This window comes from Cydia pomonella, chromosome 14, assembly GCF_033807575.1.
Source record: "Cydia pomonella isolate Wapato2018A chromosome 14, ilCydPomo1, whole genome shotgun sequence".
In the NCBI taxonomy this organism is placed as follows: Eukaryota; Metazoa; Arthropoda; class Insecta; order Lepidoptera; family Tortricidae; genus Cydia; species Cydia pomonella.
Genome location: NC_084716.1, coordinates 16,064,205 through 16,088,053, shown reverse-complemented (window position 1 = coordinate 16,088,053; position 23,849 = coordinate 16,064,205). Strand labels below are relative to the sequence as shown.

Below are 23,849 nucleotides of genomic sequence, written 5' to 3'. Positions count from 1 at the left end.
TCCAAGAAATGATACTTGGTTGCTCTCTACTAAAGTTTTACCGTCATATTCAACTTTTAGGTCCTGTTTTTTGCCATATATGTTGTGAAATTGCACATAAGTAGTTTTATTAATATTTACATTCAAATTATTACATTTAAGCCATTTAATTATTGTATAAACAGTATTATTTATGTCATTATTATATTTTTCATTGTTATAATTATCATTAAGGGGTACTATCAAAGAGATGTCATCTGCAAATAAAGTGCAATCGTGATTTGATACATCAGGTAAGTCGTTTATATAAATGAGGAATAGTAATGGGCCTAAGATGCTACCCTGGGGGACACCTACTCTATTATGTTTATTTTTGGATCTTACCAAACATAGTTCGTTTTTATCGGACAAAGTGGTTATTTCAACATGTTGAATTCTATCGCAAAGATAACTTTTCAGCCATTCATTGGTTTTACCACGAAGACCATATCGGTGACATTTAAAAAGAAGTAATTTATGCTCCACGTAATCAAAGGCCTTACTCATGTCAAAGAAAACACATGTGCATGGCACTTTTCTATCCACGTGTTGTAATATCTTATGGACTAAGTTGAAAATCGCTAATGTAGTGGATTTTCCCTTTTGGAACCCGTATTGCTCTGGTTTTAGGACATTGAATTTATTTATAAAGCTTAAAATACGGGAGTGCATGGCTTTTTCGAAGACTTTCGATATGACGGAAAGTAGGGCTATGGGTCTGTAGTTCTCAATATTATGCTTGTCTCCTTTCTTGTATAAGGGTTTAATGACAGATATTTTTAATTTCTCCGGAAATATACCCCTTTCCAAAGATATGTTAATAAGATGAGTCAGCACAGGTGTTATTACCTGAGCTGAGTACTTTAAAATAGTAGTGGGTATTTGGTCAAAGCCCACAGAACTAGTATTACGTAAGGACATAACATACTTATAGACTTCATCATGGCTCACCGGGTTCAAAAAGATGCTAGAGATTACGGATTCTATAAGGTATGGATAAGAACAATTTGTTCCCTTATTGCAATTTGTTGAATCAACAAAGTTATCATTAAATACATTCGCAATGGTATTAGGGTCCGTGATAATTGATTCGTCATGTTTAATATTATCAAAAGTCTTATCCAAAATTGATTTAATATTATGACCGGTGTCTTTTTTTATTAGAGTCCAAGTTGATTTACATTTATTTCTACTTTGGTTGATTACTTTTGTATTCTGAATTTTTTGGGCTGTTAAAATGCATTTTTTGAGTAACTTACTATATTTCAAGTATTTCAGCCTAGAGCAGTCATTAGGAGAGGAATAATAACTGAAACGTAGTTTTCTTTTAGCGGCTGTGGATTTTTTTATGCCTTTTGTGATCCAAGCACTCTGTTTCTTTGTGTTTGTTATTCTTACTCGTACAATAGGGAAGCATAAGTCATGAAGAAGGGTGTACATTTCGTGAAAGTTGTTAAATGCAGCATTAACATCCTGCTCATTAAATGCTTCAGCCCATGACAAGCTATTCAAATATTTAAGGAATTTATCAACATTCTCTGGACTGTACTCCCGTTTACTTATAAAACAGTGCTTTGGGGGTAGGGTTTTATTTGCTACTGGAATGGACAATAACTGTGCCGTATCATGATCCGATAAACAAAGTGGTAAGTTTTGACCAAGGGCTTGGGGAACGTTGCTGATAAGTAAGTCTAGGCAGGCCCCTTGTCTTGTGGATTCTCGTTTGTGCAGAACGTAGCCAAAATTTTGTATTATTCGCTTAAGCTCTATAGCAGCATTCGATTCTTTCAGTAGGTCTATATTAAAATCACCAACTAATATAATTTGCTTATTTGTTTTCTTACGAAGTATTGTTAGAGCCTCTTCGAGTAATTTTAAGAACTCGGAAGAGTTTGAGCTTGGTGTTCTGTAGATGCATATAATAATACATTTGAGTGATGACATTTCAATGGCACAAGCCTCAAAGATAAATTCTTGACATAAAGTCTCTAAAATAGGAAGGTTCTTAAAATCTAAACATTCTCTACAGAGGATGCAGACACCTCCACGCCTCATTTTTGACCTAGAAAATGAACTGGCTAGTTTAAAGTTCTTAAGTTGTATATTTCGTTCGTCATCTAATTTAATAAAGGTCTCACTAAGACAAAGTATATCAATATTTGTGTTACGTCTCGATAGTTCATTGAGCGTTATTTGTAGAGTATCTTTCTTACTTAGGAAACCTGCTATATTCTGATGCATGATATTTAACATACTAGTGTTTGTCACGAAAAAAATCAGGATTGGTAACTTTGACCTCATCATTGTAGGTATTGACAACATTTACTGGTTCATTTGACTTACATATGACCCTATCAGAGGCTTTTTGATGGAAATAATTTAATATACTTTTTTGTTTCAGCCTTTGGCTTGTCATTTTTAGCTCTGTATAGTTTGCAGCTACGGGACACGACTTGGATTTAGGATACCGGTAACTCAAACGGTTTTTTATCATCTGAGGGCAAAGATATGTCTGTTTATAGTCCAGGAAGTCAACTGTGATGTTTATCTTATAACACAACTTTTCCAAGAACTCATCACTATTGTGTGAAATGGTGTTTATAAAATGACAGTTGCTATAGTTATTACATAATAGATTCATATTTTTGTTTAGCAGATTACGGTTTACATGATCATTTTTAATAACATTTACTATAATGATAGGAATATTTTTGTTATGTTTAACAAAGTAGCTAAGCTCACTCGTGACTTTAAATGGATTTAAGTCATTTTCACCTACACTTAATACAATCTTATCCCCTACCAAGAATTTTTCGTTAGCACTACTGTTTATAATCTCTTCCGTGGTAGCATCCGGCTTTATTATAGCTTGTGCCGAATAATATTCATACTTCGTATTTCTTCTCGATTTAATTAGTGCCAGAGCTAAACCTGTGCACTGTTGTGTACCAAAAATCCAGATTTTTTTGCTAGGTGTCCTTGTTTTTTCTGCAGCATTCGGAAAGTTTGATGGTTTACTTTGGTGGTTAAAACAGGTCACTCACTTATTTTAAGTCGAAAACGCTCGACATGTTTCACTCCGTACCGAGTAGTGTCGGCAGGAGTTTGCGTTGACGGACCGGCGCAGATTGCGAGACGCAGCCCTGCGCGGTTTTCGACTTAAAATACGCGAGTGACCCGTTTTAACATGTTTAACACACGGATCTTATTTATTATTATTGAGAGCCCACTTCGTCTGCACTCGTCTCGGTTTGGTGCTGATTTTGGCCAATCTCTCAAAAGGAGTTCAAGTTACCCCACCATCGTTGACGTCTGCCGGCTCCTCGGTTTGACTCGTAGGGATTCAACTCCGTCCAAAAATATTTGCAAGTAGTACAGGTAGTAGGAGTTCGTGTGGGCCAAGATAACGGCCCACACGAACCCCTACTATAGTCGTTAGCTTTGTAGCTGGCCCCTAGCGGCTTATCGTTTGTCTATTGTTAACTAAAACCGCGCGTGCCACTACCTGCATCAAAAATGGTCGGGTCACTTTAACCGGTTATTGAATTACAACTCCTATGGTAATTGAAATAAGATTCAAAATGAACAAATGGAAAAATAATTTGCGATTTCTTTTGTGGTCCCTCTACGGTTACCGAGTGCCGGCGAGTCGAACGCTACCGAACTAGTCTAAAATATGTCCTCGATATGCGGAACAAAGGCGCGTTATCGGAGGCCGCACCTACACTGGTTTTTTGAGCGTTGGACTAGCCCGCGCTCTGATGGGAATTAGAATATATACGACCCTTTTTTGCAGGTAGTGGCACGCGCGGTTTTAGTTAACAATAGACAAAGGATTCGACGCTAGGGGCCAGCTACAAAGCTAACGACTATACCTGCACTACTTGCAAATGGGAGAATCAACTTTTTAGCGTCACTCGTTGCCATGGTTACAATTAGTTGTCCAGGGGACAAAAGTTCATTGGAATACTGATTTTATGGTACTTAAATGTATTAAACTTGCATTTTTGTGGTCGTTATAACCAATGTCCATAATGGGCCCCCTACTAAGCATGTTAATAGAACGGCATAAAACGTCTCTTCAAACAAACTGTGCCACTGTTGTCCCTTGGACAACGGGACAGGATAACAAAACAAAAAAAGTTGATTCACAAAATATTTATATTTTATCCATTAATATGAAATTAAATATGATAGGACAAAAGTAATTTATTAACAAGGAGATACGTCTGCGAGCGATACTCCAAATTTTATAAAGGAAAAAATGGATAAACTTACGCTTCCGGCAGGACTTGAAAGATTTTGAAGGGAAGGAATGGAAAAATTTGCGAGGTCCTGGTAGGCTTCCGTAGCTCAATTGGTTAAGAGCAACGCACGGATTGCGGAGGTTGCGGGTTCAAGTCCTGCCGGAAGCGTATTTCCATTTTTTCCTTTAATAAAAAAAATAATTATAGGACAATCTTACACAAATCAACTTGGCTCTACAGTAAGTTCAATAAGGCCAAAGAGAATTTGAAATAGATGTGGATTGTCAAGGTAAACTTTGTAGCCACAGTAAATTTACTGCCATCTTTCGACACATGATTAAAACTTTTAGAACGCCATTTATGGATAGGTCTGAGGCGGGCAACCCCATATTTCCCGCCGAGGTATGTAATGTATAGTGCTTTTCTCAAACAAGCAATGAAATAATAAAAATAATAGGATGATGATGATGATGATTGTTTCATGTCCTAATGTGATAGGTTATTAGGTTATTCAGTGCGTGGGGTATTGAAAGGGAACTTTCGTTCCCCTTTACGACACCCTGAAATAATAATAATAAAACACAAAAAAGAAAAAATAATACAAAAAAAAAAGAAAGAAGAGGACTTTGTCGGCCTAGGCCTGCAAGATTTGTATGAAATTCCATGAACAACCTCTTGTCTGTGTATAAGGAACATAACATGAAAAATATATTAAAAAATTAATCGCAATGTCGAAGAACTGTGTCCCGCTTTAGCCCTCACGCAGACACGGTGACCACGCGTCTCGTTCGGACTCGATCTGTCTTCATCTCGGCCGCGCGTGTCCATTGTTCTCCGATTGTTCCGTGTGGACACCGTGTTTGATGAATTGATCAACATTCAATAGTGGTAGAATTTTGTTTTGTTGGTTTTATGCAAGAGTTGTGTGTGAATTTGAAGGATTATTTACATTCGGAATTTTTATGAAGAGGTTCTCAACTTGTCGGGGTCTTTTTATACATGTTCATTGGACATATCAACTCGGAGCGTGTATGTGGCAATGTCATTATTTATGTCAAATTGCTATGAAATTGTGACGTGTTTCTGTTCAAGTCGGTGCAAAGTTAGCTTAGATAAAAAAAGTCATTAATTGTCGCAAAAAAAAATACCTAGTACATTCCGCAACGGATAAGCAAACAAGCACAATAGATAAACTCTAACTCTACATTGCATTTGTAAAAGCACTAAGGTCAGCCAGGGCAATTACAACTGTGGGGTAATTGCAACTATGGGACTAATGGGACAGTTGCAACTATGAGGCAAATGCACTCTTAATGAGAATTAGCAAAAAACGTGGAAGGTCGTGAGTTTAAACCTCTTCGAAGCTCAATAATCCTAATCATTCTGTATTAGAAAAAATACAGTCAAAAGTAATGGGTCTCGTGTGTATTTAGGGGATCACTTCATGGTTAATCGATCGAAATCGACACGATTAATCGTTCCGATCAATCTGACGAAACACACGGAGCGATTGGTGGTTACGATCGATGCACGATCGAGGTATGTGGCACCCATACACGGAGCAATTGGTCGTTACGATCGATGCGCAATCGAGGGATGCAGTGCGTGTGGCGTGGCGCCAGCGTCATGTACCTACTCATGAATGAGACATAAAGCAAATCGTTTCTCCCAAAGAGCCATTGCACGGGTTTTTGTTGCAATTTCCGATATCGTCTTCGATTAAGTAAATCCTTAACGATATTAACATACATTATCAATCCGTCGTTTCGATCGGTCTTAAACGACGGATTTTAAGGATGAATCGTACCATGAGTGAAATAGAAAGTACCGTATACCAATGAAAATGTACCCCACACTGACGGATAGTCCCGCGTAATGGCCGGATTGACTGATCACGCTCCAATCTGACAAGTTAGTTCTACTGCTGATCGATGGAGCAACATGTACGTTATTGATTGACTTTTTTCGAGCCATTTGGGTAAATGCGGGGTCTACAAATTGATATTGAGAGTGCCGTGGGTCTCTGAGGGTTTTTAAAGGTGGAAATAGGTAGTGCGTGTAGGTAGACTGGAAGCAGTCTGACTTATGATAACTTTGGGAACAAATAAATAATATTAAGTAGGTACCTATATGAAATTATTACACAAATTTTCTAAGTCTTCCTGTGTGATCAATAAGGCTTGTGTTGTGGGTACTTAGCAGGGGCGGCGCCTCCATACAACTCGATTCCCACCGGCTTGCCTAAAATTTATTGCTACATATACCAAACTTATAAATCATCATTAAAATTAAAAATATATCCACATTGAAAACACTACGTATTTACATTACCTTGGAATTGATAACACGATTTACTAAAGCTTCACGAGCGGGCGCGCAAAGTCAAGCTAGTTAAGCCTAAACTTGACTATTCATTCATAAGACACTACACGGATACGAAAACTCACACACACACTCATAAAGTTTGCTATAGAGAGTCCGCGCGAATGAGCTTCAAAGCAACTCGGTCTTGAATCGAGTTATTCATTTGAATAAAAACCTTAAACGTAATAATTAAGGTTTATATTGGAAAAATGCACACACACATTCATAAAGTCCACGCGAGTACTGAGGGGCCTACCGCGAACCCCGAAGTACGCAAATTGCGGGCAACTTTCTCTTTTACTGCAATCATGGTGTAACTAGAGTGACATAGAAAGGTGCTCGCAATATTTGCAAACCAAGGCGTTCGCGGTAGGCCCCGTAGTACACGGCCGCAACAACGTCCGTTATATTAACATGCTGCTTTATTTGAATTTAAACTTTAAATACAAACAGGTAAGATTTATATTAGAGTGTAATGTTTCACAATTTTGAATCGAGTGGCGTTTGCCGCGCGTATGCTTAATATTGCCATACAAAAACATTGAATTGAATAAACGGGTAAAATTTTATTGTATTTTGCTATAATTAATACCAAGGTTTGTAAAAACCTTTAAAAAAAGATACATTTTATTACATAATCCAAGAAACTTATGTAGTTTCAATTTTTGTAATTTGATAACGAACGTTTCTTCAAAGAAAGTTCTGTTTGAAGGTTTGTAGTAATAGGTTTTAGAATTCGTGGGTGAAAATGGAATAATGTTATGACAACACTCCCGTCTCGGTTGTTTCCAAGGCTTGTGTTTTTATGTGATTTTAGTTAGTTTTGTGCATTTTATATATTATTATGTTACTAAACCAAAACCAGTGAAATTTTGTGCGTATAAGTGTTGGATATTGTTCGTAGCGCAGGTGTTTTCAAGGGACTGACCTTGTTTTTAGGAAAAGGTACTTTCTTTTATTTTACTTATGGCCGCGTTAGTCCACTTCGATTGTTGTGTAGTAGATTATTTATTAAATGACTCATTTCGCTCTTGGCTAACAGAGGAGTTTATGAATATTTGATTCCATATTCGAAGGAATTCAAGGCTATAGTGAGCCCCCGCGACGTCGTCGCCGATTAAACACAGAAATGGACTTAAAAACTCAGTATAAACTACTATATCAAAAAATTATTCATAACGTTTTAATTCAAATAGATTCCCGATATCGATCATTGAATAAACTCACTTTCTTGGATTTATTAAACAAACACAAATACACCCAATATTGCAGATTATTCCCCGATGAAAAAATATCCGATTTAATGAACGAGTTTCCAAATGTTTTCAATTTCACGGCCTTAAAAAATGAATTAAATGTTATGTACACCTCGCCAAGTCTAAATACATTAGACGCGTACGAACTTTATTTGTACCTCCACAATTCATCCTTGAGGGACATATTCTCGCAACTTTTAAGTTTTAACTTTGTGTCACATTTTTTTGACTCTTCCCGTATCGGTTGTATCCGCGGAAAGATCGTTTTCGGCCTTGAAGCGCATTCATACCTACACGCGAAATTGTCAAAAAGAAGAAAGATTGTCAAATTTGGCCATAATTTCAATAGAAAAACATTTACTGCTAAAAATTCAAAAACGTCACGAATTTTACGATAGTGTTTTGGCTCATTTTGTTAAAAAAAGCCCGCAGAATTGTTACAATACAAATAGACTGTTATTTAAAGCCTAAATCAGAAATTATCATTTAAAAAAATCAATCAGCTTTCAACCTATTTTCAGTTTAGGTAAATGCATGTTTTTAGGGTTCCGTAGCCAAATGGCATAAAACGGAACCCTTATAGTTTCGCCATGTCCGTCTGTCTGTCTGTCTGTCTGTCTGTCTGTCTGTCTGTCTGTCTGTCCGAGGCTTTGCTCCGTGGTCGTTAGTGCTAGAAAGCTGAAATTTGGCATGGATATATAAATCAATAAAGCCGACAAAGTCGTACAATAAAATCTAAAAATTTAATTTTTTTTAGGGTACCTCCCCTACACGTAAAGTGGGGGTGAATTTTTTTTTTTCGCTTCAACCCTAGAGTGTGGGGTATCGTTGGAAAGGTCTTTCAAAACTAATAGGGGTTTTCAAGAAACATTTTTTGATAAAGTGAATATATTCGGAGATAATCGCTCCGAAAGAAAAAAAAATGTGTCCCCCCCCCTCTAACTTTTGAACCATAGGTCCAAAAAATATGAAAAAAATCGTGGAAGTAGAGCTTAAGAAAGACATTAAATGAAAACTATAGCGGACATGATCAGTTTAGCTGTTTTTGAGTTATCGCAAAAAGTTTTCCCTTCATAGTAAAAAGACTTACTAGGTACTGATTATGCAGATTTGCATATTTGTTTAACTCGGGTGAAAGGTACCGTTTCATCCCTTGGTTAACAATTTACTATACTGTAAGCTCCAGTTTAGCTTATTGTGACGGAAGAGTAACTACGGAACCCTACACTGAGCGTGGCCCGACATGCTCTTGGCCGGTTTTTTTAATAAATATTTAGCGTTAGCAAGAGGTGTTGAGACTGTTAAGTCTATTACGGCTCGAACACACGGACGCGGATCCGCGCGCCGTGGCGTGGCGTTGTGCAAACGAGACATCGCTATGTAATGACCATAGCGCTGTCTCGCTCGCAAAGCTTTACGGCAGGTTGCTGGTTTCGGTTTAATAATGTGCAAGATAGTTTTTAATTGGTGTTTTTTAGCTGGTGATTTAAGCTTTGCTTTACTGATTTGGTCATTTCTTATTTCATTAAAACGTGTAATCCTTGTGTTTTTTAAATAACGCGTGGAACGTGCAGGGATTAACAAAACCTAAAAGTAATTCTGATGATATTTGCAGGTTTAGTAAACGCACGTTTTTCTAAATAGGTGTTTAGGGTTTGAAAGACGTGTTGAGTCTATGAGGGCAGGTTTCGGTTTAATAATTCAATAATGACAATAATAGGTTTTAATTGACGTGTTTTAACTTGGTGATTTTGTTTCACTAATATGGTCATATTTTAATTAATTTACATATGTAATGTTTGTATTTTTTAACCAACGTGTGTGCTGCTTAATTCACCGTTTTTTTTGTAAATAAGCAAGTTGCATTTGCAAGAGGTGTTGTCTATTAGAGCAGGTCGTTGGTTTCGGTTTAATGATGTGCATGATAGCTTTTTAAGTAATGATTTTTACTCGGTATTTTAAGTTTCACTGGTTTGGTGTTTTTTTATTTAATTAACATTTGTAATGCTTGTGTTTTTTTTAAACTAACGTGTGTTACGTGCTGGGATGTGAATGCTGTTCAAAAGGCTTTTTTCAAAGCCGCTTTTGTCATACTCGATATACACTGTTTACGTGAAGTCAGTGATGACTAGTATGGCAAAGGTGGTTTATGCACTAACTGCAAAAGGTCGCGCCCAAGGACACACATAGCGCACGCTTCACTTTTATCACGGAAAAATAAGTACATAATGTCAAGGTAAGTGTTTTTTTTTGGTCCGAGTTGCCTAGCCAAAATTTCCACGCGCCGCTACTGGTACTTAGACAACGATAGGTATATATAACTTATAAATAAGTAAATAAATCAATCAATCAATATTATAGGGACATAATATATATGGGACATTCTTACACAAATTGTCTAAGTGCCACGGTAAGCCAAGAAGGCTTGTGTTTAGGGTACTAAGACAACGATATATATATAATATATACATATTTATAAATACGTAAATACATAGAAAACATCCATGACACAGGGACAAATATCCATGCTTATCACACAAATAAAATGCCCTGTTGCCAAAATTTGTACCCGGGACCATCGGCTTCATAGCCATAGATTGGAAAGAAATATTTATTTTATTTTGTTTTTAGCATTTGTTGTTATAGTGGCAACAGGAATACATAATCTGTAGAAATTTCAAGTTGCTAACTGTCACGGTTCATGAGATACAGCCTGGTGACAGATAGACCCGTTTGACCCTTTGGGTACGGAACCCTAAAAACAAATCAGAATCTAAATTTGATAGGAATTAAGTCTACTCACGCTAGAACGGTCTGGGTCTGGGTCGAAGCATCCGATACTTCGTTTTCTATCATGGGTCTTTTGGAATTTTGAAGCTGGTTAAAAAGAAAGATAACGAAAGCCTAGTTAAATGCGTCTTTTAAAGATAACTTCTAAACGAGCCATTTTACGAGTAGAACTATTGCCAGTATTGCAACCCTCTAGATTCGAAGTATGGTTACTGAACTTTTTATGTAGACGGCTTCTTCTTTATCCTAGCGTTTTCCCGGCCTAGCGCCAAGGTCCGCTTTCCTACTTAATCTTCTCCACTTTGCCCGGTCTTCGGCATCCTCAGATGTGAGATTGTTCTCTTCCGTGTCCGCTGTTACGACATCCAGCCAGCGCTTCTTAGACCTACCGCGGCCGCGTGATCTAGGGCCTTGGACAGTGTGGTTGAGGCATCTATTTCCGACGTAGTCTACTGGTCTACGGCTTATATGGCCATACCATCGGAGGCGACTTTCCTGCAGCTTATCCGTTACGTCACGGATTCCGAGGCTGCCACGGATGTGGTTGTTACGTATGCGATCTAATCGCGTAACGCCACACATCCATCGCAACATCTTCATTTCGGTGACGGAAGCTGCTGGACATGTCTTTCGAGCACAGGCCAGGTCTCGCTACCATATAGCAAGACTGGGCGGATGATAGCAACATTAATAGACCTTCGTGCATAATTGCATATGCATAAAGTACAATTTCAGTTTTGACACTTCGGTGACGTGAGTGACTGCTTTTGTGTTTGTCACGGCGTCGAATTTTAATCGATAGCGTGACGTGAAACACCTACGCGTTTGCGTTAAGTCTCATTTTTTTAGGTTTTAGAAACAGCGCAATAAGCGGGACGTTTTGGAAACTAAAAATCCCATACAAAATGAGACTTAACGCAATCGCGTACGTCACGTTTCGCTATCGAATAAATTTACACTAGGGGTACTGTACTCAAATATGTACTTAACCAACATTTTATTGTACCTGCACGTTCTATGTATGTTTCTGTGCTATCTCCTTGATAAATAAATAAATAAAAGCGCACAATCTACTGAAAATCCTATCAATATAAAATACGAGTCACAGAGGCAAAATAGAACAGTACCCCTAGTGTAACTAAATTCGATTTCCAAACGTGACGTACGCGTTTGCGTTTAGTCTCATTTTGTATTGGATTTCGAAAGAGCGCGCCAAGCGGGACGTTTTGGAAACTCAAAATCCTATACAAAATGAGACTTAACTCAAACGCGTTCGTCACGTTATGATGTCGATCAAAGTTACACTAGGGGTACTGATAATGCATTTGCATAAATCTGTGAGCGATGCCAAACGAATCCTTCTAAAAGTTATCGGGTCGATGAAGAACAACTGTCGCCTACGTCAGAGCGACTGATTGTCGTCGCATTCCAATAAGCGGTTTATTCAGTAATTTGCATCTTTGCACAGATTAAAACAGTAGAAGCAATTGAAATGAATATCAATACTTATATACCAGAAGCCGAATATCTAAACCAATAATGACATATGACATTGAAAATACGGTAAGTGTCTACAATAGATTTATATTTTGCATTTGGAGAATGGAGATGCATTTCAACAGTTCAAAAATATTTTGTACTGTGTTGTGTTCAGAAGTTAGGGGAAGTAGAGGAGGAAACCTATTCTTTTTTCTTTCAGAGCGATTATTTCCGAAAATATTACGTTTATCAAAAAATGGTTTTTAAGACCCGTATTCGTTTTGATATACCTATCCAACAACATAGGGTTGAACCCGAAAACCTCTAACTTCTGAACCATGGGTCCAAAAAATATGAAAGAAACCGTGAAAGTAAAGCTTAGTAAAGACTTTCAAGGAAAACTATAGCGAACCTGATCGGTCTAGCCGTTTTTGAGTTTTTTTTTAAGCTTATATTGACGAACGGGTAACTATAGAACTATACACTGAGCAGGGCTCGACATGCTCTTGGCCGGTTTATTTATATTTGGTCAACAGGTGACTAAGCTTGCTTATTCTATACAAAAAAAAAAAAAGAGATATGTTGAACAAATACGAACAAACGTCGTTTTCTTAAATCTTCATTTTTTTTTCTCTCTGTTAACTTAAACAGCCTGTAGCTCCTAAAGTATTGATCGTAGAGTAAAAATAAACATAACTAAATGTGTAGGGAATTTTATGGTAAAACTTTTGTCCGTAATAAGTATAATGCTATTCGTAAAGATACTCGAAATATGCACAACCCCGCACCATATACACCCTCATCACAACCTCTACCCTCGAGGACTTTTAGTATGTTTATCTGGAGACCACAAGGTATAAGTATAACTATGCCAATTTTCAAAACTACACGAATTATTTCTCCTGTTTTTTTTAATTTTCTGTTTTTTTTTTTTTGTTTTTTTTTTTTTTTTTTTTAATTGCATATACTAAGAAAAATCCACCCATGCCGCTGTGATCCGAAGGGCTTAGGTACGCATCTGCCGCGATAGCAGAGGACGCTGGTTCGATTCCAGCTCTAGGCACTGGAGGCCTTGGTCGCGTTTTCTTCGTTTATGACATTTATTTCAGTTTGTAATTCATGTATATACACACTGTACACAGTAATGTTTCTACTATAAAAACTGGACAAGTGCGAGTCGGACGACTCACCCACCGACGGTTCCGTACGTATATTTTTTCACAGCTTCAAGGGTCTGTAGACCTGAGTATATGGTTTTAATTTCAACTAGATACCTCCACGCCTTACCGAAATAAAGGGTCTTCAAAGACAGACGGACGGACGGACGGACAACAAAGTGAATCTACAAGGATTTTGTTTTTTAGGGTTCCGTACCCAAACGTAAAACGGGACCCTATTACTAAGACTCCGCAGACTCCGCTGTCCGTCCGTCTGTCCGTCTGTCTCATGTTTCACAGATGTATTTCTGTTGCCGCTATAACAACAAATACTAAAAAGTACGGAACCCTCGGTGGGCGAGTCCGACTCACACTTGTCCAGTTTTTTTCCTTTTGAGGTACGGAACCCTTAAAACACAAATAAAAATGATTTCAACAAATGACTTTAATTTGTATCCAATAGAAAATGTGGACTGTTTGTAATTAAGCTGTGTATTGGGCAGATCTATTTACATGTCAAAACAGCTAAACTCTGAGGAGCCGACAACAGAGCAAGGCTGGCTTCAGTGTCCACGGCAACCTACCTGTATTACAAGTAGGTACTTAGGTTCATTCAAGGGACATGGCATACTGCGTCCGATTCCGACGTGCGAGCGGGATGTCGCTTTATAATACGTGTATAGCATTGTCTCGCTCAGACTTAGGAGCGACGTGCGAATCGGACGCAGTGTGCCATGCTCCTAAATAAAACAGTCGCATTATATGAGCTAAGCATAATATTATAGCATACAGAAGTGTTCGTGTATGGCTAGATTTACGCACATCTCTGTGCTGTCTATCCTAGTATCCCAGCAAATAAAGTTATGATTAGATAATTTTGACCTCGCCCGCTTAGTTCGTTCATTGTATACGAATTCGAATTTCAACATTATAGATAGTTAAACTATTTATTCGCTGATATTAAGTAACCTTAGAGTAAGCCTATATTATATGCATGGAAGGTAAGGTAGTAAAACGTATTATTAATAAGTTTAAAAACTCGCTTATAATTTAAGTACCTAAACATATCAAGTTTAAATTTTATTACAAATAAGTTATCCCAAAGCGCGCTTAAAACTTATTATTTATAAATTCGTTTTTATCTATGTGTGGGTGGAGTAAGTACTCCAGTGATTCAGCTTAAAGTGCTCTTAAGGCGCTAGTTCACGATCAATGCCTGCATATATCACAAAACACATTGAACAACCGCCGTTAACGCAACCAAATCACAAGTTATGAAGGAGCTATATTACGAACCGTAATAAGTGTGCTATATTACGAACCGGCCGGCATCTTCGCTGTTCATATTGTGGTACTGATGATAAATTAACATATTAACAGTAAATTCGCGTTACTGTCTGCAACATAAATATGCGACGGACGGAATTGTAAGCAATAATAGTACTTGCTCTCTCTATACTATGATACCGAGAATATAACATGTTCGGAAATGTTTCGTTTCACTTAAACTCCATTTGACCCTCCAACTATCAACATATTTGATGGCGACCCGTACTAGAGGAGGACCAGGAAAATAAAGAGCACCATGGCGTATCGCAGAGAAAAATGAAGACAGAAGTTACTCCATTCCACCCTCCAACTATCAACCTATTGACTGAGCTTCGTTATCTTATAATCTACGGTTTCGAGACGCAATGACCGAAACCGGATTTTTTGCCACAACCGAAACTGAAGCTTCGGTTTTGCTCTAATTTCGGTTGAAACCTAACCTTTGGCGAAACATGATTATTATGCCGAAACTTTGGTCGGACACTAGCGAAAATACAGTTTCAGTAGAACAACATCGATTTTAACATTTGCGTCAGTACCTATTGCAGTCGGGAGTAACGTTGCCCTACACCGCTGCTGCGGTAATGCAGCCGACTTCACCTTTATGAAATCGATGTCCCTGTCTGGATTTTTGAAATTTGCGTCAGCAATGCAGTCGGCAGTAATATCTCGATGCAATACTTCTGCAGTACCTAATAGGGAGCGTGCATGAACTGTAGGAGGCAGCACAGGAGCCGTCAGATTTTTGGCGCGAGGCGTAAATTTGATGTTTACTGTTCCGATGTAGCCCACAAGATGGCAGAACCTACTATGCACATGAAAACACGTGACGTGTAAATGTATATGTTTATGGTACCGATTCAGGCCACGAGATGGCAGACCCTCCATACTAAGTATAGTCTGAATCTGAATGCTACCTTATAGACAGCTCAAACCTAAACTACAGTAGAGTCAAACCAGGATAAGTTGGCAGCGATTTTAATAGCTTAGGCGGTGCACGGGTTATTTTAAAACGTCAAAATTCTATGAAATTATGACGTTTACTTGACACTTGCACGGTCTGGGCTGTCAAAATCGCGGCCAACTTATCTTTGACTGAACTTTCAACCAACGACAAATCACTCCCCGTGCCACAAAATAGCCAAATTGGAACACCGTGTGACAGGGACAACATAATATAACACTACCACGATGTCCCTGTCACGCGATGTTAATATGTAACGTTAATAACTGCAGTGTCAGAGCACCATTTAATTATCTTGACACAAAATAGCCAAATTGGAACACGGCCCCTCCAAAAGTTTTGCCGTAAAATTAGGTATAAACCTCAGGAAGATCACTCAAACTTGTAAGAGGAATTTATGTTTTACGGCGAAAAATCGCCAGACCGGCGAGCAGCATACCAAATTGGTTAGAAAGTAGGAATATTTACTACTAAATATTTCACCTTCTGTACGTAGTAAAACTGATGTTTTTTCAACCCTTAATTAGATTTTGCTAGGTGAATATATAGGTCATACTGAACTAAGTAACTTTTGCTATCAGTCAACCTATAAATAATACCTCGTGAAAAAAAGTTGTCTGTTATGCTTATATATGTGTATATGCTTAATATTGTAAAGGGGGACACCTAGCTGGGGTGGAAGTGAACATTCGTCGTAGTTTTCTGACTTTATATATTTTTATATCATTCAGCTAGATTACAAATATCGTCTACTTTTAATGACTGCCACCAACGGAATGTCTGCCTGCCGATTCTTTATTCCTCTAGCAGGGCGATAGTTCTGAATTCAAATATATAATTTCTGCATGACAAAAACAATCTTTATAGGGCTGTAATCTCCTAAACCGTGCGCTGTAGCGCAAAAATAATCAAATTTTCGTTCCCCTATAGGAAACCCTAAAATAATAATAATAAAACACAAAAAAGCGATACAGCGCGGGAATGCTGCCTGCGTGATGGGCACTCTGCCAAGAGGCCAAGGGTTGGAGGATAGATTTTAGTTATTTTATTTTTTTAGTTAGGTTTAGTTATATTATTTTATTTTATAAATAGTTATAATTCTTGTAACTTAAATTTAGTTTGTATATACATTATTTTATAATAAATATTTTATTATGTATGTTTTTGTGCGTATAATGTGGTATAATAATGTTTTCTGTAGTGTGCCGATGAAGCAAAAGCAGGCAATGAAAGCACTTGCACAGTGTATTACTTATACAGGCACCACAGCGACAGCCACAATACACACGCCATTCCTGCGAAAATCGACCGCTATAACCGCGAAAATCGAAGTTCGTCAATTGCGGGACTTTTTCTCTGTCACTCTATTTACGTCTTAGTGAGAGTAAAAGAGAAAGACCTCTGCAATTTACAAATTTCGGTTTTCGCGGTATATCCCCTGTACTATTTACTGTTCCTATCACCATCCATGAAAGAAGTGCTTTCTAACTAAGTAAAATAGTTATTTGTACAACAAGAGAGCAAAGTTTGATATTTCTTCGAGTGCTTGTTTTGAGTCCCGTGCAAGCGAAAGATTCTATAATATTAGAATCTTGAGCGTAGTAAGGGACTCAAAAGCGCACGAGATGTAAATAACTTTGATCTCGTGTAGTACACAAAATTTTTCACGTCAGTCAGCCATCAAACATACAACCTGAAAAAATGTAATCCGTCTTCATCACTATTTCACTCATGTTTTCTGAAGGTATTCTAACAGTTAACTTTAATTACCGCAATAAAACAAAACGAAAGAAATTTCAATAAAATGATACGAAAATAATGAATTAACGAACATCAATTGACAGTTCAATCGTCAACTTTTTTTGTTAAAAAAAACTTTATAAGATACGGTCCGAATTGCGGATACTACTATTTGTCAACTATAGTAGAGATCGTTAAAAGTCGTTAAGTAGAATTATTTACTGCGTAACAATTGCGTAAATTTGTATAAGTACATTGTTTTGATTGTATAATAAAATACGTAAAATATGGTATTTTTATTAAATTTTAAACTTTTATTTAATTAATTAATTATTACGAATGAAGACTCGTAGGGTGTTTTGGAACGATGCGGTCTGACTTATTTCGGGGGTCTATTATAAACCGTCAATATATCGTTGAATTACGTATGCACTTTTTTTGTCTCTTTCTTTTTGCTAATGACGTGAAAGGGACAAAGACAATAGAATCCAAATACTTCGAACTTGTATCAGGCCCCGCACGTTGAAATGACATTCGAATATGAAGGTCACTTGAATGTTATTTTGTCTCACTCAGTGAGCAAAATGCGATTTTGCTCACTGTTTTTAAGCAGCAAATTACCCTTGTTCCAGCTGCTGACGTGAAAAAGTCTCCATACCAAATGCCATATAAATCGGTTCAGGGGTGAAAAAACAGACAGACGTATTAGGGATATTTTATTTATTTATTTAGGTTCACTAACAGAAAATACATCATATTTGTGGGAGCGTATCAAGGGTATATGTTTGTCTAATCACAGTTTATTATTAGGGATCGTAGGGATTGTAGGTATACAAGATTGACATGCATGCTAATTTAAGGTAAAAAAACCCCATTCGTTATAACGAACTCATAGGTATTGTATTTATACTAAACTTAGAAGCAAAGAACAATATGGAACACTTATGGTAGTTCAATACAACCCAGTGACCCGTTTTCATTGCTCTTTAGTACGTATAGTGTAGAGCAAGTTCAGAGCTAAACGTTAACAAGCCCTCACCAAGTGGTCAGAATTAGGGCCTAAATAAGCGTGTATGCTATATAGCTATGTAGGTATGCAATGCGAGTAATTAAATGCAGTCCCACGGAACGAAAGATGGCTGTCTAAAATTCTCTATATACTAATACTACTCCTACCTGGCCATAATTCCCTTTCGGAGTTGAGAAATCAAGCGGCCTTACGGCACACCGAACTGGGATGGAATATACTATTAGTAAATAAATAAAATACTCATTTGAAATGTATATAGTTCGGAATAAATGGCTTTATTATTATAAGTACCTAATAAATTATAAAATACGTTTTGCAAAGAGCACTTTAAATTATTCTGTTTTAAAATAGCAAAACAAAGATTTGGCTTAAAAGACTCGCATCCAAGCCATAATTGTTACAAAAAAAGCAAAATCAAACTGAAACGTCAACGTCATGCGCACGTCACGTCAGTCACAGTGTTGTCAGGCGTACGAAAATTATTGTACACGTACGATAATTTGGGTTCCAGTACAATGTACGTTCCAAAGAGCATTATCGCATGAAAAAAGTACGATAATATCAGCCCTTGGGCGATGCCACCCATAAAGTCTAGTTTTTGAACCAAAATATGTCATTTTTCTTTAGAAATAGGCTACAATCAGCAGGTTTTGGGTGTTCGGCACCTTGGTTTACGTCAAAAATGTCGCACTTTCCTGTAAACCTTTTGGATTTTTGGATCTATCACAATAATACACAAATATAAAACAGATTTTTGTGTAATTTAGACGAAAATTGCGTTTTTTGAAAGAAATTTTGGGAGTAGTGCCTATTTGACAGACGTACGATAATTTTTCATCGGTACATCGGTACGATAATTTTGACAATCAAATACTATAATTCTCTCCCGCTCACCTGGCAACACTGGTCATGGTCAGTCAGTACTGTTGTTGAGAGCTAAAAAGAGAAGGAAGAGATGCTATGAAATAAACAACAAAAATAACGATATTTTAGCTTTTTCAGTTTATCATTCAAGTCAAGGTCATTTCTTGGGTTTTTTCACGTATCAGGCAGTGAAGATGCAGTGCAGTGTTTGTAGTTCGTTGAAAAATGTGATGTTTTGGTCGTAATCTGTACTTACAAGGTAATTGTTGTACCCTAGAGAACAAAAATACTAGGAATAGTATCAAATATCATAATAAATTAATTTCCATTGCGGATTTGATAAAAAATGTTGTTTTTATGCTATTAGTTATTACTCTGTGATAGGATTTACCTAACATAACCTAGGTAAGTTAAACAAAATTACTTACTTATTTTCTGTAAGTTATTTTTAACCAACATCAAATTGAGAAAGAGGAGGTACTTGAAATAAAACCCCTTAAAGCTTAGTTTACTTATTTAGAACTATCAATGGACACTAAGTTTAGAAAAGGTTCATAATGTTTTTTTTTGTTAGCCTATTTGTGTGTCCCACTGCTGGGCAAAGGCCTCCCCTCTCGCTTTCCAATTCTCCCTGTGCTGAGCAAGATCCCGCTAATGATAATATTATAATGATACATGTTATAAAAGTGACCGCAGCCAGCAAAATGTCTCACTTTGTTGCTTGCCATAAGGAGGAGATTTGCTTCTACCTCTATATGAATAACCTGACAAGATGTCCTTATGATAAGTGATAAAGTGAGATGTTTTACCAGCCGCGGTCACCAATTGTTATTGTGGATCTTGGGCTAATTTGAAATTAAACTGGTAAAATCTTGGGGTTTCTACCCTATATCTTTATCATGGGATAAGAATGGTAAAAACGTAGGGGTGGGTTCACTATTTAGGTTAAAAGGATAGTGGATGAACTCCCCAGGAAGGCTAACTTGGTAGATATGGACATATGAAAAATATTTTACACAATTTATTGTATATTGACCATAGCTATGCCATTTTGTTTGATTTTTAAATACAATTTTTTTAAAAGCTCAGACATACAGACAGACGTGGCGGGAAACTTTGTTTTATAAGGCAGGAGTCATCAATTCGTTTCTTCAGGGGTCCAGTTCTTAAAATAAAATGACATTTGGGATCCGTTTCTACTTGAGTTTATTAAATGTGACCACAGCCAGCAAAATGTCCAGCCTTGTCGCTTGCCAGAAAGACGAGATTTGCTTGTATCTTTGTATGAATAACCTGTCTAGGCGTCCTTATGGCAAACAACAAAGTGGTATGTTTTGCAAAAATATAAAATAGGTTGACGGTCTGGATCCAGATGGTGTCCCCTGTTATAACCAATTTTTTTTATATATGTAATATACACGACCTGTCTGGCCTAGTGGGCAGTGACCCTGCCTATGAAGGTCCCTGGTTCAAATCCTGAAAATTATATGAAATTATATGTATATATTTCTGTCTAAGTACCCACAACACAAGCTTTATTGAGCTTACTGTGGGACTTGGTCAATTTGTGTAATAATGTTCTGTAATATTTATTTACACTATTTATATAATATTGGTGAAATGCAAGACTATGTGTTCATCATAATACTTGTAACTAAACTTATTCATGACCGCAAATAAAAAAAAATTGATCTACTATCTGAATAGGAAAAACATATTTTTGTTAAAAATACTTTTACTTTGGGGAAAATAAAACACTTAGAAAATACTTCAATAAAATTATTATTATTATTTATTAATCAGGCAGGCCGATGAAACAACTGATAGTTGCCTGTATCTGAGTGATCTTCACTTTAAATGTATTCTTTGTAAAAATACTTTTACTTTGGGGAAAATAAAACACTTAGAAAATACTTCAATAAAATTATTATTATTATTTATTAATCAGGCAGGCCGATGAAACAACTGATAGTTGCCTGTATCTGAGTGATCTTCACTTTAAATGTATTCTTTGCGCTGGTTAACTATTTATCTAGCCTACTACTATTAACTATATATTATATGTATTTACTTCCAACAAACTCCTACTTAGGACGACTCCTCATTACATTAATTAATCTTAACAGAATTCCTGTTCAAATTTCCCAACTCCGCCTCAAACAGCACATCATTGATAGCTTTCTCTGCAAGTAATCTTTGCATCGGCTCCATTTTTTCCAGCTTTTGAGACCAAATGTGCGCTAGTGACCAAGCTGTAGTTTGCTGTAAAGGTTGTTGATATGTTGGACTTCCAGTTGGCAGAAAGGCTGGTTGACATACTCTGCTTTTGCTGTCTTGCATTGTTGGTGATATGCTATTGTAGCCGTTAAAGTTTTCTTTCGCAGTTTGCAGTAAAGGATGTTGAACTTGTTGATATTGACTTTGAACTGATGACAGAAAAGCTAATTCACATTCACTTTTACTGGTCTGTGTAGGTGATATGCTGTTGTAGTCAAAGGTTTCGTTGACAGGAGACATTGAAAGCTGGAGTGACTCCGTTGTTTCTGGTTCTTCACATTTTACAAACACATCTACTGTCTGAGGCTTCTGAAATAAATTAGGATGATGATACCATATTACAATAATTATAAAAGTATCACTTAAGTAAATATATAATTATTAACTGTAAAATGACAGGTACATATTCCGGCTGTGGAATTGGCTCCCTGCCTAGGTTTTCTCGAGAGACTACAGTATAGGGCTCTTCAGAAAAGGCGTGTGCAGGTTTTTAAAGGTTTGGCAACCCGCATGTTACTCCCCTGGAGTTGCAGGCATCCGTAGGCTACCATGGCGGGCCGTATGCTTGTTTGCCTCTGACATGGTATAAAAAAATGCAATGTTTTCATTTAGGGGTCAAGTTAGTTTGGTTATCGCTTACTATGCCGGTCCAAATATTAGTTTTACTAAAATCATAGGTACAACAAGGTCATACCTGTTCAGTGTAATCTGGCATCTCAGTGTCATACAAAAAACTAAGCAGTTTAAACGACTTCGACCTTGGCGTGTAAATATCCCCGTTTTTATGCGTCTCCGCAATCCTTCTCAGCTCCCGCCTATAATTCGACCTCAAACTGTTTATTTTCTTACGCACATCGTCCACCGTGGCATTCGGTTTATATCGTTTGAAAATTGTTAACAACTTATTGTATCCTTTCTGCCTTTTTAGTTTATTTGTGTAATCCTTATGCTGGGAGTTCCATAGTTCTGAGAGGGTCTCGAATTCGGTTATAAATTTTTCATCTAAGGTTGGTTTTTCTGAATCAGCCGCGAACGGCGTTACAAGCACGCCCGTCTCCATTGGCGTCCGAGTCTCGACTGACGCCCGCCGCTGCGATCTGATCATGCGCACAAAATCCTGATTACGATCGGCGCTCGTGACTAAATAGCCCATCAATCAAGCTGTCAATCAAGATTGATCACAATAGATAGCGTAAGGTGTTCAATTTGGAACTGGTTATCTGTGTCAATTTCTGTATAATGGGACAAATTCAATATTGTACTGTCATTCAAAACCTTAAAGTATGCCGTACATAATTGCAAAAAAATAATTTTTGGTAATTTTTTTTATCGCTGACTGTGCTTTTCTTACCATAGGCGACTTAACTCATCGAGACAATTCTAAAAACCCCAAACACAGTTAGGTTGCGTTGTTTCATCACGGAGTCCCCATAGCCACCTCCTGTCTCCATCATCAGATCAGCTCGATGGTACTATAATATTGCATTGTCACCCGACTTGCATATGTACCTATGCAAATTCTCAGCTCAATCAAAAATCGGGAAGTGTGTCAAAATTAGCTTCCAAGATTTGACCCATACTAAGAAACTTACATACTAACAGGGAAAGTTAAATGATGATGACCAGGGCCCGTACATTTCATGCCAGACAGAAAAATTGCGTCAATGGCATGAAATGTACGGGCCCATGATCATGTAATCCTGTTATCCCTCATTAGGGATAAAGTTAAATAAAAGCTTGTAAAAGTCCTACAAAGCCCACAAGGCCTACAAAAGCAAAACTTTTCTATTAATCGGTAATAATTAGGCAAGTAGGTCTAGTTATTAAGTACTTACTTCATTCGTAAAACCAACATTATTACGCAAGATAAGTACTTACCTAAGTAGGTACATATGTGATATGCACATACTTTTAAAACCTAACTTTTTATGTTAAGTCTTACGCTCCCGAGCATGGAAACCTCGCCTTAATATCCCTAACGCAGATTGAAAGTTCCCCACTGCTAAGCCGAGTTCCGCGGGATTCCCCGCCAACTTCAGGAATTTTAAAACGTTTTTATTTTTTAAATGACGCCGCGGCGGTACTTGGCAGTCCGAGTTCTTCTGCCCTCCTAAGCTAAACGGCATGTCAGAATCAAATGAACTTGGAAATTGAACTTTCAGGTTAAGATCTTAAGGTACATGTTTGCATTAAATTTTCATTGAAAATACTGCATTTTAGCTTGGCAGTTCAAGTTGGGAGTTAGCTCTTTGTTTGAAGGCGGTTTAAAGGTGCCGGGGCTTTAGTTGAGTCTATATTGCCGATGTTTAAGGGCTAAGTTTTTGTGAAAATTTG

The 23,849-nt window shown here is 37.3% G+C and overlaps 3 protein-coding genes and 1 non-coding gene across 6 annotated transcripts in view; 2 read left to right on the top strand and 2 right to left on the bottom strand.

Moving 5' to 3' along the window:
* The window catches only part of LOC133525067 (alpha-(1,3)-fucosyltransferase C-like), a 36,919-nt gene extending 18,930 nt beyond the window's left edge, over positions 1-17,989 (bottom strand). Inside the window, exon 1 of the mRNA XM_061861293.1 lies at positions 17,298-17,989. Coding sequence (XP_061717277.1) covers positions 17,298-17,337 — 40 coding nt within the window. The 5' untranslated portion in view covers positions 17,338-17,989. The remainder of the gene's footprint in view (positions 1-17,297) is intronic.
* On the top strand, positions 4,361-4,433 carry Trnas-gga (transfer RNA serine (anticodon GGA)). Its single transcript has one exon. It is a non-coding gene; the product is annotated as a tRNA-Ser (tRNA).
* Positions 17,990-19,054: 1,065 nt separating the features above from the next.
* Positions 19,055-23,849, top strand: part of LOC133525063 (uncharacterized) — a 51,486-nt gene continuing 46,691 nt past the window's right edge. Inside the window, exon 1 of one of the 3 annotated variants that reach the window (XM_061861284.1) lies at positions 19,055-19,497. The gene's annotated coding sequence lies outside the window, so the exon portion shown is untranslated. Of the gene's footprint in view, positions 19,644-23,849 lie in introns of all 3 variants that reach the window. The other 2 variants (XM_061861286.1, XM_061861285.1) reach the window with 2 other exon arrangements.
* LOC133525066 (uncharacterized) lies at positions 21,153-22,742 on the bottom strand. The gene is made up of 2 exons (XM_061861292.1): positions 22,210-22,742; positions 21,153-21,824 (listed from the first exon to the last, which is right to left on the bottom strand). Exons 1-2 carry the CDS (start codon positions 22,666-22,668, stop codon positions 21,348-21,350), a joined length of 936 nt encoding a protein of 311 aa, XP_061717276.1. The 5' UTR covers positions 22,669-22,742; the 3' UTR covers positions 21,153-21,347.

What these genes read in the sequence shown, in the direction of transcription:
- LOC133525066 (XM_061861292.1), bottom strand. Translation starts at nt 22,668, where the DNA reads ATGGGCTATTTAGTCACGAGCGCCGATCGTAATCAGGATTTTGTGCGC. An exon ending in TGCCAGATTACACTGAACAG is followed by an intron (nt 21,825 to 22,209) that starts GTATGACCTTGT and finishes AATTTATTTCAG; the next exon opens with AAGCCTCAGACAGTAGATGT.